Source organism: Rhinopithecus bieti, unplaced genomic scaffold (assembly GCF_001698545.2).
Source record: "Rhinopithecus bieti isolate Rb0 unplaced genomic scaffold, ASM169854v2 scaffold_15283, whole genome shotgun sequence".
Classification (NCBI taxonomy): domain Eukaryota; kingdom Metazoa; phylum Chordata; class Mammalia; order Primates; family Cercopithecidae; genus Rhinopithecus; species Rhinopithecus bieti.
This window is the reverse complement of record NW_016808172.1, coordinates 181,052-193,221: the sequence shown is the minus strand read 5'-3', so window position 1 is coordinate 193,221 and position 12,170 is coordinate 181,052. Positions and strand designations below refer to the sequence as shown.

General features: G+C 59.5%; 1 protein-coding gene across 1 annotated transcript in view; it reads right to left on the bottom strand.

The window, feature by feature from the left end:
• The window catches only part of PALM (paralemmin), a 31,361-nt gene continuing 19,191 nt past the window's right edge, over positions 1-12,170 (bottom strand). Inside the window, exons 7-9 of the mRNA XM_017885672.1 lie at positions 11,824-11,883; positions 7,534-7,665; positions 1-1,969 (exon numbers count right to left, since the gene is read on the bottom strand). Coding sequence (XP_017741161.1) covers positions 1,440-1,969; positions 7,534-7,665; positions 11,824-11,883 — 722 coding nt within the window. The 3' untranslated portion in view covers positions 1-1,439. The remainder of the gene's footprint in view (positions 1,970-7,533; positions 7,666-11,823; positions 11,884-12,170) is intronic.

Genomic DNA, 12,170 nt, shown 5'->3' with positions numbered 1-12,170 from the left:
TGGGGCTGTTCACGCTGTTTATTTGCTTCTCTGGGAAAATCAAGAACATCGGGGACCTCGTCACACACCGAAAGCAGAGGGGGCAGCAAGGGCACTTCAGCGAAGGCTCGCGGCTCGAGGGACTCTGGCAGACTCGAGGGAGGAGGAGGGGGTGCCCACGGCGGACGCCCAGGTCACCCCCGAGAGGGCCTCTCCTCCCAGCCACCCAGGGGCAGAGCGGAGGCAGGGACCCAGGCTCCCATCCGAGGCGGCCCCTGTACCTGGAGGCGGCCTGAGCACTGGGCACCAGGCTGGAGGCCCCTGGGGGAGGGACCAAGTTGCGGCCCTGGTTGTCCAAAGCCCACGCGTGAGAAGGTGTCTGTGAGAATGTGCACGAATGTGCCTCTGGGGACGTGTGTGGCTGCCCCCAGGAGGGAGGCCCCTTGCCACTTCCAGTAAGAGGGGGCTGGGGGCAGGCTCACATTGGTCTGGGTGGCAAATGAGGGTCTCCTGCTCCAACCAAGAGGCTTCCTGTCCCAGGCTGTGTCCCGCTCTCCACTGCCCAGCAGAGCTGGCAAGTGGGGCCTGATCTCTGGGGTGTGGTTGGGAAGACCCAGGACCCTGGTCCAAGCAGGTTGGAGAAGAGGCCGGGGGCGGCCCCTGGGGTCCCCAAATTAGCACCAGGAGGAAGGAGGGCCCAGCGGGGGCGGGAGCTCAGGACAAGGAGTGGCTCCCTCGGTCCCTGCCCCATGCAGGGGACAGGTCAATGACCCCTGGTTCGCCCCCTCTAGAAGACAGCCCAGGGTTTGCCGGCCCCTCCCGGGTGGGGGCATGTCCCCGGGTTCCCCTCCCCAGACTCCACTGTCCACGGGTTGGGCCCATACAGGGCATGGGGGACACAGCGGAGGGGCCTGTCCTCCACCGAACACTTTGAGCCCCCAAAGAGGCACGGCCTCACCCCAACTGCCTGAGATTGGGGGGCCAGCGCCTTGGCTAGGGAACCCCGTGGAGCCCCACTTCCCGCCCCCGGCTCCCGGGGCCCTCTCTGGCAGGGTGTCCCCTCAGAGAAAGGCACAGGCGGGAGGCCCAGAGGGTGGCAGGCTGGCCTGGGCCACGTGGAGGCCGCGGGTCCCACCCGCCAGGACCCCGGTGGGCGCGAGCCGCGTCTGTGAAGCTGCCGTGACATGGGGGGTCCTCGTTTCGGGAAAAGCGGGTCTGTCCTGTCTCTCTCCTACCAGGCACGAGTGCACGGCCCTGGTTTCGGGGGGAGCGTTGGGGCGTGGTGACGGGCGGGGGCCCCTGTCCCTCTTTCCAGTGAAAGAAAACTCGGAAGGAACATGTAACAACGCGCCAAGTCCTGGACCCGTGAGGCTGTAGGTGGAGGGTGGGCAGGCGCCGGGAGGGGCCGGGCTGGTGGGTGTCTGTGGTGTGGGGTGGGGGCCGGGGTCTCAGGGGCCGGCTCACATGATCAAGCAGCATTTGCAACGCTGCTTCTTCATGTCGAGGTCCTGGGGGTCGCTGGTGGTGGCCTCGGGCCCGGCCTGCTTCTCTTCCCTGGAACCAGCCTCTGCGGGAGGCTCGGCGGCACTGCCGTTGGGCGGCGCGGGCTCCTTGGGCTCGGCCGCGTCTTCGATGACCACCAGCTCCGCCGTGATGGTGTCTTGAAGGCCCAGCACCTTCTTGGTCTCGGCCTCATCCTCTACGTTCTGGTAACCCATGAAGATCATGGTGACCGGGGGCTCCTGGCCGGGCTGGATCCCCGGCGGGCCGGACGTGGCCTCGCCTGGCTGTGCCTGCACGCCGGTGATCTCCCGTCTGGAGGGCGTGGTCCGGGCTGCCTCCTCCACAGCCCCCCGGGTCTCTGCCGCCCCGGCCGTGGACCCTGCCTCGCTCAGCGTGACCTCGTCTGCTTTGTGGATGAGTTCGTCCACTTCAGAGGAGCTCAGGGGGTGGACCCCGTTCTCGGCGGTGCCGTCCACAGCATGGACCACTGTACAAGGAGAGACAGAGAGAGTGACCTGGCTCGAGGCAGGAGGGACAGAGAGAGTGACCTGGCTCGAGGCAGGAGGGACAGAGAGAGTGACCTGGCTCGAGGCAGGAGGGACACCTGGGCAAGGCTCGTATCCTCCTCGAGGCTAAAGAGGAAATCACGAACTAGATGACACCTTCAGAACTGACAATTAAAGCCCCTGTTGGCATCTGCAGATGCAGCCAAAACGGTACAATGAGGAAAAAAAAAATTTTTTTTTTGAGACGGAGTCTCACTCTGTCGCCAGGCTGGAGTGCAGTGGTGCAATGTCGGCTCGCTGCAAGCTCCACTTCCCGGGTTCAAGCGATTCTCCTACCTCAGCCTCCCAAGTAGCTGGGACTACAGGCACCCGCCACCATGCCTGGCTAGTTTTGTATTTTTAGTAGAGACAGGGTGTCTCCATGTTGGCCAGGCTGTTCTCGAACTCCCAACCTTAGGTGATCCACCCGTCTCGGCCTCCCAAAGTGCTGGGATTATAGGTGTGAGCCACTGTACCCAGTAGACGATGAGGAAAATTTATAGGCACAAAAGTATTTATTAGGAACCAAGAAAGAGTGGAAAGGAATTAATTTTTTTTTATTTTCTGAGATGCAGTTGCCCAGGCTGGAGTGCAGTGGTGCAATCTCAGCTCACCACAACCTCCGCCTCCCTAGTTCAAGCAATTCTCCTGCCTCAGCCTCCTGAGTAGCTGGGATTACAGGCGTGAGCCAACATGCTTGACTAATTTTTTGTATTTTTAGTAGAGACAGGCTGGTCTCAAACTCCTGACCTCAAGAGATCCACCCATCTCCCCCTCCCAAAATGCTGGGATGACAGGCGTGAGCCACCGTGCCCGGACTGTAGTTCCATATCCTTTAGCCAACTAGCTCCCATGTGATCACCCTGAAAAGTAAGAATTCTTTTCCATCATAAAGATAGCAAAAATGAAAGTTCAAAGAAGGGGCATGACTGGGCCAAGGTCACAGAGCTAAACCCGTTCCTTCCCCGCATCGAGGCCTGTTTCTCCTATACAAGACAGGAGAACCCACCCTGGGGAACTGGAGGTTACACATTACAGTGATTCTTTTTCTTTCTTTCTTTCTTTTTTTTAAATTTGAGACAGAGTCTCGTTCTGTCGCCCAGGCTGGAGTGCAGTGGCGCAATCTAGGCTCACTGCAACCTCTGCCTCCCAAGTTCACGCAATTCTCCTGCCTCAGCCTCCTGAGTAGCTGGGATTATAGGCGCCCGCCACCATATCCGGCTAATTTTTTGTGTACTTTTAGTAGAGACGGGGTTTCACTATGTTGGCCAGACTGGTCTTGAACTCCTGACCTTGTGATCCACCCGCCTCGGCCTCCCAAAGTGCTGGGATTACAGGCATGAGCCACTGCACCCAGCCTTTTTTTTTTTTTTTTTTTTTGAGACAGAGTTTTGCTCTTGTTGCCCAGGCTGGAGTGCAGTGGTGCGATCTCAGTTCACTGCAACCTCCACCTCCCAGGTTCAAGCAATTCTCCTGCCTCAGTCTCCAGGGTAGCTGTGATTACAGGTACCTGCCACTACACCCGGCTGATCTTTGTACGTTTAGTACAGATGGGGTTTCACCATGTTGGCCAGGCTGGTCTCGAACTCCAGACCTCAGGTGATCCGCCTGCCTTGGCCTCCCAAAGTGCTGGGAGTACAGGCGTGAGCCACCGTGCCCGGCCTTTACAAGGATTGTGATTTTTTCCATCTATGGATGTATTTGATTGATCTTAAATTAACCTTTTCATTCATTTTAACTTGAGTTAAAGTTTCATTCATTTCTTTTTTGTATTCTAGGAACCGCCCTAAAGGCTACGCATTTTCCTCTGAGTTCTGCTTTGGCTGTATCCTATGAGTTAGATGATGTTACTCATTTTCAAGTGTAGATAGTTTTTAATTCCCAGTTTGATTGATTGCCATGGGAAGCCACAATTTATTTAGGAGGGTGTTTTTAAATTTCAGGGAGTAGAGGAACACAGAGCAGAAGATACAAACTCTGTAACAGTCCTGAAACCTCCTTGGCAGCCTGGGTCGTGGTGGTCACTTTCTGACAGTGTTCCGTGTTCGAAAAGAACGTGTATTCTCCACTGGTAGCATTTTATATATATAATCACTCTTGCTAAATGTGCTTCCCAAGTCTTTCCAAATTTCCTTATCTGTGTCTGACTTGACACTTTTCGAGCTCTGTTGGACTCTCCAAGGGCCGGATTTCAGCCCCACAACTCCCTGCTATGATCTGATGCCAGCCCTAGCTCACAGCCCTGCAAATTCCTTCTAGAATCATGTCTGCCTGGGCCACGCTGGGAGTTGGAAGGCACGCAATGGGGGGGCCCCAGGGACTCGCCTCCTCCCAGCCAAGGGTCAGGGCTCCCGTTCCTGGCTACAGGCCAGAAGGAAAGTGTTCTCCACTTTCAGTTTTGAAGTCTCCAGGGAGGGGAGTCCATGCTTCAAGGCCTCTCAGTGACTTTGGGCTGGAGGCCCGGAGGGTGGGGTGTGTTTGGATCAGGCGAAACTGAATTCAGTGTCTCCCCCTGGCCGCTGTCCCAAGACAGGAATCGGAGCCCTCAGCTGCCATGGAAACAGATCACCTGCCCGTGGCTAAGCAACCAGTGTCCGGCCTGGCGGGTTTGGAATCCCCAGGGGCCAGGCTGAGGAGGGTGGAGTGACCGGGGGGGAGGACCTCGTCCGGAAGACGAGGCATGGGGACTTCCCAAGGCCACACAGCTGGGGAGGGCTGGAGCTGAGATGCCACCAGGGCCACACCCCAAGGCCACCCCAGAGCTGGGCTGTGGGGGCCTCTGTGACAGCATCTGGGGCACCGCAGAGGCCAAGCTGCCTGAGAACAGAAGGCTTTGGGAATGCAAACCACAGGGAGGTCCCCGTTCATGCCACCAGGATGCCACGAGAATGGGCTACAGGCGTTGGCGAGGACATGGAGAAACTGGACCCTTGTCCATGACCTGTGGGAACGGGACGGTGCAGCCGCCGTGGAAAATGGCAGGTCCTCACCGAACTCAACACAGTCACCTCAGGACCCAGACGTTTGCTCCTAGGTGTACACCCAAAGGCCTCGAAAGCAGGGGCGGAAACAAATACTTGCACACAAATTCCCCAGCATGCTACTCACAGCAGCCAAAGGGTAGCAACAGCCCACATGTCTACAGATGGAAGAAGGTCCACCCAACCCGTGGAATAGTAGTCAGCCACGAAAAGGAGCTGGCTCCGACCCAGGCCACAGTGCCGATGCACCTTGGGGATGTCATGTCACGCCAGACACAGAAGGCCACGTGCAGTGTGTGACCCCATTTCTTTTTTTTTTTTTGAGACAGAGTTTCGCTCTTGTCGCCCAGGCTGGAGTGCAGTGGCACGATCGCGGCTCACTGCAACCTCCGCTCCTGGGTTCAAGTGATTCTCCTCCTTCAGCCTCCCAAGTATCTGGGATTACAGGCGTGTGCCACCACATCCGGCTAATTTTTGTATTTTTAGCAGAGACGGGGTTTCTCCATGTTGGCCAGCTGGTCCCGAACTCCTGACCTCAGTTGATCTGCCCACCTTGGCCTCCCAAAGTGCTGGGATTACAGACGTGAGCCACCGCGCCCGGCCGTGTGATCCCATTTCTATGAAATGTCGAGGACAGGCCAATCCAGAGAGACAGGAAGGGATGTGTGGGTGCCAGTGCTGGGGAGGGGACAGGGGGTGACAGCTGATGGGGACGGGGCTTTTTTCTTCTTTTTTGAGACAGGGTCTTGGTGTGTTGCCCAGGCTGGAGTACAGGGGTGCCATCTCAGCTCACTGCAGTGTCCCGGGCCCAGGTGAGTCTTCCAATAAGGTGGAATTTTATGGTCTGCAAATTATATCTCACAAAGAAACAGAGGCCGGGTGCGGTGACACACCTGTGGTCTCAGCATTTTGGGAGGCCGAGGCAGGAGGATCGCTTGAGCCCAGGAGCTGGAGGCTGCAGTGAGCTGCAATGGCATCGCAGCACTGCAGCCCGAGCGACAGAGTGAAACTCTTCCTCCAGAAAATAAATCAATAAAAATAAAAGAGAGAGAACGAGAGACACTGGGGCTTTTGTGTGGACTTCCCTCCTCCTCCAGGGACCCCTGGCATCTCCCACAGCCTGTTTGCCTCTTGACCAGGAGGAGCCCTTAAAACCACATCAGACCTCAGCACCGTCAGGACCCAACCCACCCGAGGCTTCCCAAAGCCCTCAGGACACGGCCCTGCCTGTCCCTGTCCCCCTGCCTCCAGGCAAATCACCCTTCTCCTGCATGAGACCAGTTCCTCAACTCCCTGATCAACTGAGTTCCCCTCACCCCTGCAGCCCGGCTCCCCTCACCCCTGCAGCCCAGCTCCCCTCACCCCTGCAGCCCGGCTCCCCTCACCCCTGCAGCCCGGTTCCTCTCACCCCTGCAGCCTGGTTCTCCTCACCCCTGCAGCCCATCTCCCCTCACTTCTGTAGCCCGCCTCCCCTCACCCCTGCAGATGGGCCCCTCTCACCCCTGCAGCTCAGTTCTCATTTCTGCAGCCTGGCTCCCCTCACCCCTGCAGCCCATCTTCCTTTCCTCTTGCAACCCATCTCCCCTCACCCCTGCAGACTGGCTCCTCTCACCCCTGCACACTGGCTCCTCTCACCCCAGAAGCCCGGCTCCCCTCACCCCTCCAGCCCAGCAAACTCCATCCAACCTCAGGGCCTTTGCAGGGGCTGTGGCTCTGCCAGGTGTGGTTCCCATGCACTGAGGGCCTCTGATGAGCCCCTGCTTGCCTCCTCTGGGAAGCCCCCCCCACCCCATCCTCGCCCTGTGAGACCCTCTCACAGCCCCCTGGATGTGAATTTTCTGTAACTTTTATCACACTAACAATTCTTTTTTTCTTTTTATTTTTATATTGTTAAGAGAAGGGTCTCACTCTGTTGCCCAGGCTGGAGTGCAGTGGTGTGACCACGGCTCACTACAGCCTCAACCTCCTGGGCCCAAGGGATCCTCCCATCTCAGCCTCCCAAGTAGCTGGGACCACAGGCACGCACGACCATGCCAGGGTAATTTTTTTTTTTTTGGTAGAGACGGGGCCTTGCTGTGCTGCCCAGGGTGGTCTCAAACTTCTGGGCTCAAGCAATCCTCCTGCCTCAGCCTCCCAAAGTGCTGGGACTAAAGGCGTGAGCCCCTGTGCTAGCAGTAATTTAAATGAATTATGTGGAGCTCCAGATGGAAGGGCCTGGTTTGCCACCAGGTGAGGACAGAAGCTGAATCTACCTCCAGATTTCCCTCCAGAGCCCGGCTGGGTACCTGGTGCCCAGCTCAGCTTTCAGGCAGCTTTCTGGAGTGGACGAATGATTGGGCAGCGGGCGCAGGGCTGAATGACCTCTGAGCCCAGCCGTGGGCTGCAGCGGGGTGAGGCCCTGGCCTGAAAGCGTCATCTGCTTCATGTCCGGACTCCGGGGCAGACGCTGGGCCCACACACCAGGAGCACACTCATTCAGGGCTCCGGCCCGGGCGGAGGGAGGGCAGGGGCCGGGGTGCTCGTACCTTTGGTTTCGTCCTCGTAGACTTTGATGCCCTGAGGGAACGGCTGCCGAGGGAGCAGCGTGGTGCTGGACAGCACCCTGGTCTCCCCTGTCACCTTGTCCTTCTCCACAGTGATCTCAACCGAGTACATGGCTGGCACAAGAGTCACGGGGTTACGCCACAGCCCGCCCGCCCCCGCGCCCCCCGCCAGGCTGCGGCCAAGCCAGGGAGGGGGGAGCCAGCAGCACAGAGCCAAGCAGCGATGGGGCAGGAGGAGCCAGGGATGCCGGGGCACCTTCTCGACGTGGACCTCCCCAGCTCTACATCCCTCCATAGCTCCCCAGTACCCGGGGCGACCGGTCTGAACACCTCTGCTTGGCGTTCGAGGCCCCATCCTGCTGTCCGCCCAGATGGTCCCCATCCCTGTCCTCTGCACTGTGTCCTCTGCTTGGCCACCAAACTCTTTGTCAAGCTCAGATTCCAGCCCAGCCCATCTGGAAAGGCTTCATTGTTTCCAGATCTTTCTAATTTTTTTTGAGATGGAGCCTCGCTCTGTCGCCCAGGCTGGAGTGCAGTGGTGTGATCTGGTTCACCTCCCGGATTAAAGCGATTCTCCTCTCTCAGCCTCCTGAGTAGCTGGGATTACAGGCACGCCCCACCACGCCCGGCTAATTTTTGTATTTTTAGTAGAGATGGGGTTTCTCTATGTTGGTCAGGCTGGTCTCAAACTCCTGACCTCAGGTGATCCGCCTGCCTCGGCCTCCCAAACTGCTGGGATTACAGGCGTGAGCCACCGTGCCCGGCCTATTATTTAAATCGATAGAGGGTCTCCCTCTGTCGGCCAGGCTGGAGTGCGGTGCCACGATCACAGCTCACTGCAGTCAGGACCTTCCTGGCTCAAGTCATTCTCCCACCTCAGCCTCCCAGGTAGCTGAGACCACAGGTGTATGCCACCACGCCTGGCTAATTTATGTTTTCTGGAAATGGGGGTCTCACTATGTTGCCCAGACTGGTCTCAAACTCCTGGGCTCAAGCAATCCTCCCACCTCGGCCTCCCAAAGTGCTGGGATTATAGACGTGAGCCCTCAAGCCCCGCCATTCCTGGTTTCTCAGAGGGGCAGGTGAGTCTCAGGGAGACCCTGCCTTGCCTGGGGTCATGGCCAAGATTGGGGCTCAGTCTGCAGACCCACAATCCCCAGCCCGACCTCTGCCCCGCCCCCACCACCCAAGCTCCCAGGACTCAACGCCTCCTTCCAGCTGACTGTTGGACGTGCCATCGTCTGTTCAGACTCAGAGAATGAAAGAGATCCTCGTGGGATAGTTGGACGTTGCTGCTCATCAGGGCCCTAACTCCATAGCCAGCTCCTCGTCCCCTGCTCTGTAAAAGTCATTCCCACAGAAACCACAAAGAGCCTGCGTCCTAACGGCGACTGGTGGCCGCCCGCACCCCAGGCCTGCTCGAAGATGTCGAGCACCGGGGGTCATCAAGCACCTCCCAGAGACCCCGCCCCGCAGTGGGAGCTGAACAGGGCTGCCAGGACTACTGGCCTGACCCATGACACTGCACCCCAGCTGCGGCCCGGCCTCAGGGCCTCTGCACGGGCTGTTCCCAACGCCTGGCACACCCTTCCCCCAGACAGCTGCGTGACCTGCTCCCTCGCCACTTCTGAGGGGCCGTTGGTCCCCATTGTGGGCAGCCCTGCGATCGCCCGGCCTCTCAGTCCCCCACAGCCAACTCGTTTCCCTCCTCCCACCCCACCTCGACGCTCAGGCCCGGCTGCCGCCCTGGACTCCGCTTCGGGGACCTCGTCCAGGCACTGGGCTCCAATCTCCTGCACGCCCATCCCCACCGGGACCTTGGCCTGGATTCAGCCTCTATCCACAGAAGCCCCATTCTCACATTCCATAACACCCCTCCCCATCTGCCCGTACGCCTGCCCCCACCCTGGCTCTTCCCACCCGCTGGGGGCAGCTCAGTCCTCCTTGATTTTTTTTTTTTTTTTTGAGACAAAGTTTTGCTCTTGTTGCCAAGGCTGGAGTGCAGGGCACGATCTCGGCTCGCTGCAACTTCCGCCTCCTGGGTTCAACCGATTCTCCTGCCTAAGGCTCCCAAGCAACTGGGATTATAGGTGCCTGCCACCACGCCCAGCTAATTTTTTGTATTTTTAGTAGAGACGGGGTTTCACCGTGTTAGCCGGGATGGTCTCGATCTCCTGACCTTATGATCCGCCCGCCTCGGCCTCCCAAAGTGCTGGGATTACAGGCGTGAGCCACCGTGCCCGGCCAGTCCTCCCTGCCTCTTATCCCCACGCCCTGTTTCTCCTCAAACCCTGGGGGCTCCACCTTCAGAACACAGGGAACCACCCACTGCTCGCCGCTCCACGGCCCATCCCAGCCTCCTTCCCCAGCAGCCCTGTCCCCTCCACCTGGCACCGTCCGCCGTCTGTTCTCCCTGCAGTCACCAGAGAGCGTGAGTGACCACGGAGTCAGGGCGGTCCCGGCTTTGCCTACAGCCCCCCATGGTTCCCGCCTCCCTCCGGGGAAAAGCCCAGGTCCTCTCCCATCCTGCCACAGGGCCCTGAACAATCTCTCCATCATCTCCCCTCCTCCCTCTCCCTCTCCTCACGCTGCTCCAGCCACACCGGCCTCCTGGCTGTTCCTCCAACACCCCAGGCCCTGTCCTGCTCTGGGGCCTTTGTTCTGGCCGTGCCCTCTGCCTGGAACACCTTCCTCCAGATAGCTGCGTGCCTTGCTCCCCCAGCACCTTTGGGTCTTTACTCAGACGTGACTCTTGAATGTTGAACGCTCCCCTCCCCAGCCCTGTGGTTCAAATCCTCCTTCCTCCAGCTCAACGTCCTCGGCCTCACTTTTCTACTGTAGTAGAGGCTGTGGCCCTCATTAGAACACCTGCTCCCCTAATGCCTGGCACACAGCAGGCCCTTGATAAGCATGTCGGGTGAAGGGACGACTGTTTTTCAACCCTATATCCCTGCACAGCCTCAGCCCTCCACCCCAGACAGCTAGTCCAGAGCTGCCCACACTGTTGAGCAGGTCGCGCACTGCACAAAGTCAGTGGCCATGGGGACCAGCGGGGGACCTGGACCTCGGTGTCTGCCAGGGCTGGTCTCACTGGCACAGAGGCCCACAGACATCACCTGCTCTGACAAATGCCTCTGCTGCATCCTGGGGCAACCCCCACCCTGGACCGTGCTGGAGACCTGGGCCTCCGGGTGGCTCTCCTTCCTTCCAGCCCTGTCCTGTCCCGGCCAGCCACCCCAGAGTCTTTCTTCACTTCCCTGACTTGCTGCTTTTTCTGAGACAGACTCTTGCTCTTGTCGCCCAGGTTGGAGCGCAGTGAGGCGATCTCAGCTCACTACAAACTCTGCCTCCTGGGTTCAAGTGATTCTCCTGCCTCAGCCTCCCGAGTAGCCGGGATTATAGACGTGCACCACCACGCCCGGCTAATTTTTGTATTTTAGCAGAGACGGGGTATCACTAGGTTGGCCAGGCTGGTTTTGAACTCCTGACTTCGGGTGATCCACCCACCCTGGCCTCCCGAAGTGCTGGGGTTACAGGTGTGAGCCACTGCACTGGGCCCTCTGCCTTGCTTCTGTGCTGTTCCAGCTCACTCACACCACAGTGGTTTTGCCGACTGCGATGACTTTCCATTACTGGGCTCCTGTCCTGTGCCAGGCCCCAGAATGGCGTACTGAGGTCCCACCCCTCTGGCAGGTGGAGAAATTCAACACACCGGCACCACGTGGCACACCAGGGGTTCCAGCCTGACTTGAGCATCGTGTGGCATCGGCGTCAACCCCGACCTTCCCCTGCTTCTCGGAAGCACAGCAGCGCCGGGGACCTGGCTTGGTTGCCTCCAGGGACGGGGCGCCCACTCTCTCTCCCGGGGCAGCCGGTCCTACTGCCCAAGAACCGGAGCAGGTGAGATTTGCAGCGAGCGTGCTCAGGCGTGTTCAGGCGTGAGCGCCACCCCCCGTGGGCCCCCAGGAGGGAGCCGTGAGGTTAGGGTGGAATGAAAGCCGTGGGGTTGCGTCGGTTAGAGCCGCCATGCGTGGGGCCCGTCTTCTCAGGGAAGCATGGGCCGGCGTGGGACGAAGACACAAAGCACGGGGGGCCCCACCCCAGGCTCGGGGCCTCGGCTGTGGTCCAGCCGTCACCCCCACAACCACAGCCCGGCCAGACGCTGCGGAGAGCAGGTCGGTGTCGCCCCCACCCCGCCCGGCCCTCTAGGACCGAGACTTGGCCCCTGATGGCGGCTGGATCTGGGGCCCAGAGCCTGGGGGACTAACCCACCTGCCTTCATCATGGGGGAGCCGTCAACCGTCCTCACGGGTGTGTTTGAGACTCGCTTGTCTGCACAGGAGGCGGAGGTGGAGAGAGAGATGGGGGTTAGAGGAGAGGTCACACGGACCCCCCCAGGCAGCCCAACACCCCTTCCACAAGTGCATCCGGACCCCCACATGCACCGGGGCCCCTGACCCCACCCAGACCCCGCACAGACACAGGCACCTGGGCCCCCTAGACCCTCAGACCCCACACAGACACAGGCACTGGGGCTCCTGACCCCACCCAGACCCCACACAGACACAGGCACCTAGACCCCCAGAACCTACACAGACACACGCACCGGGGCCCCTGAC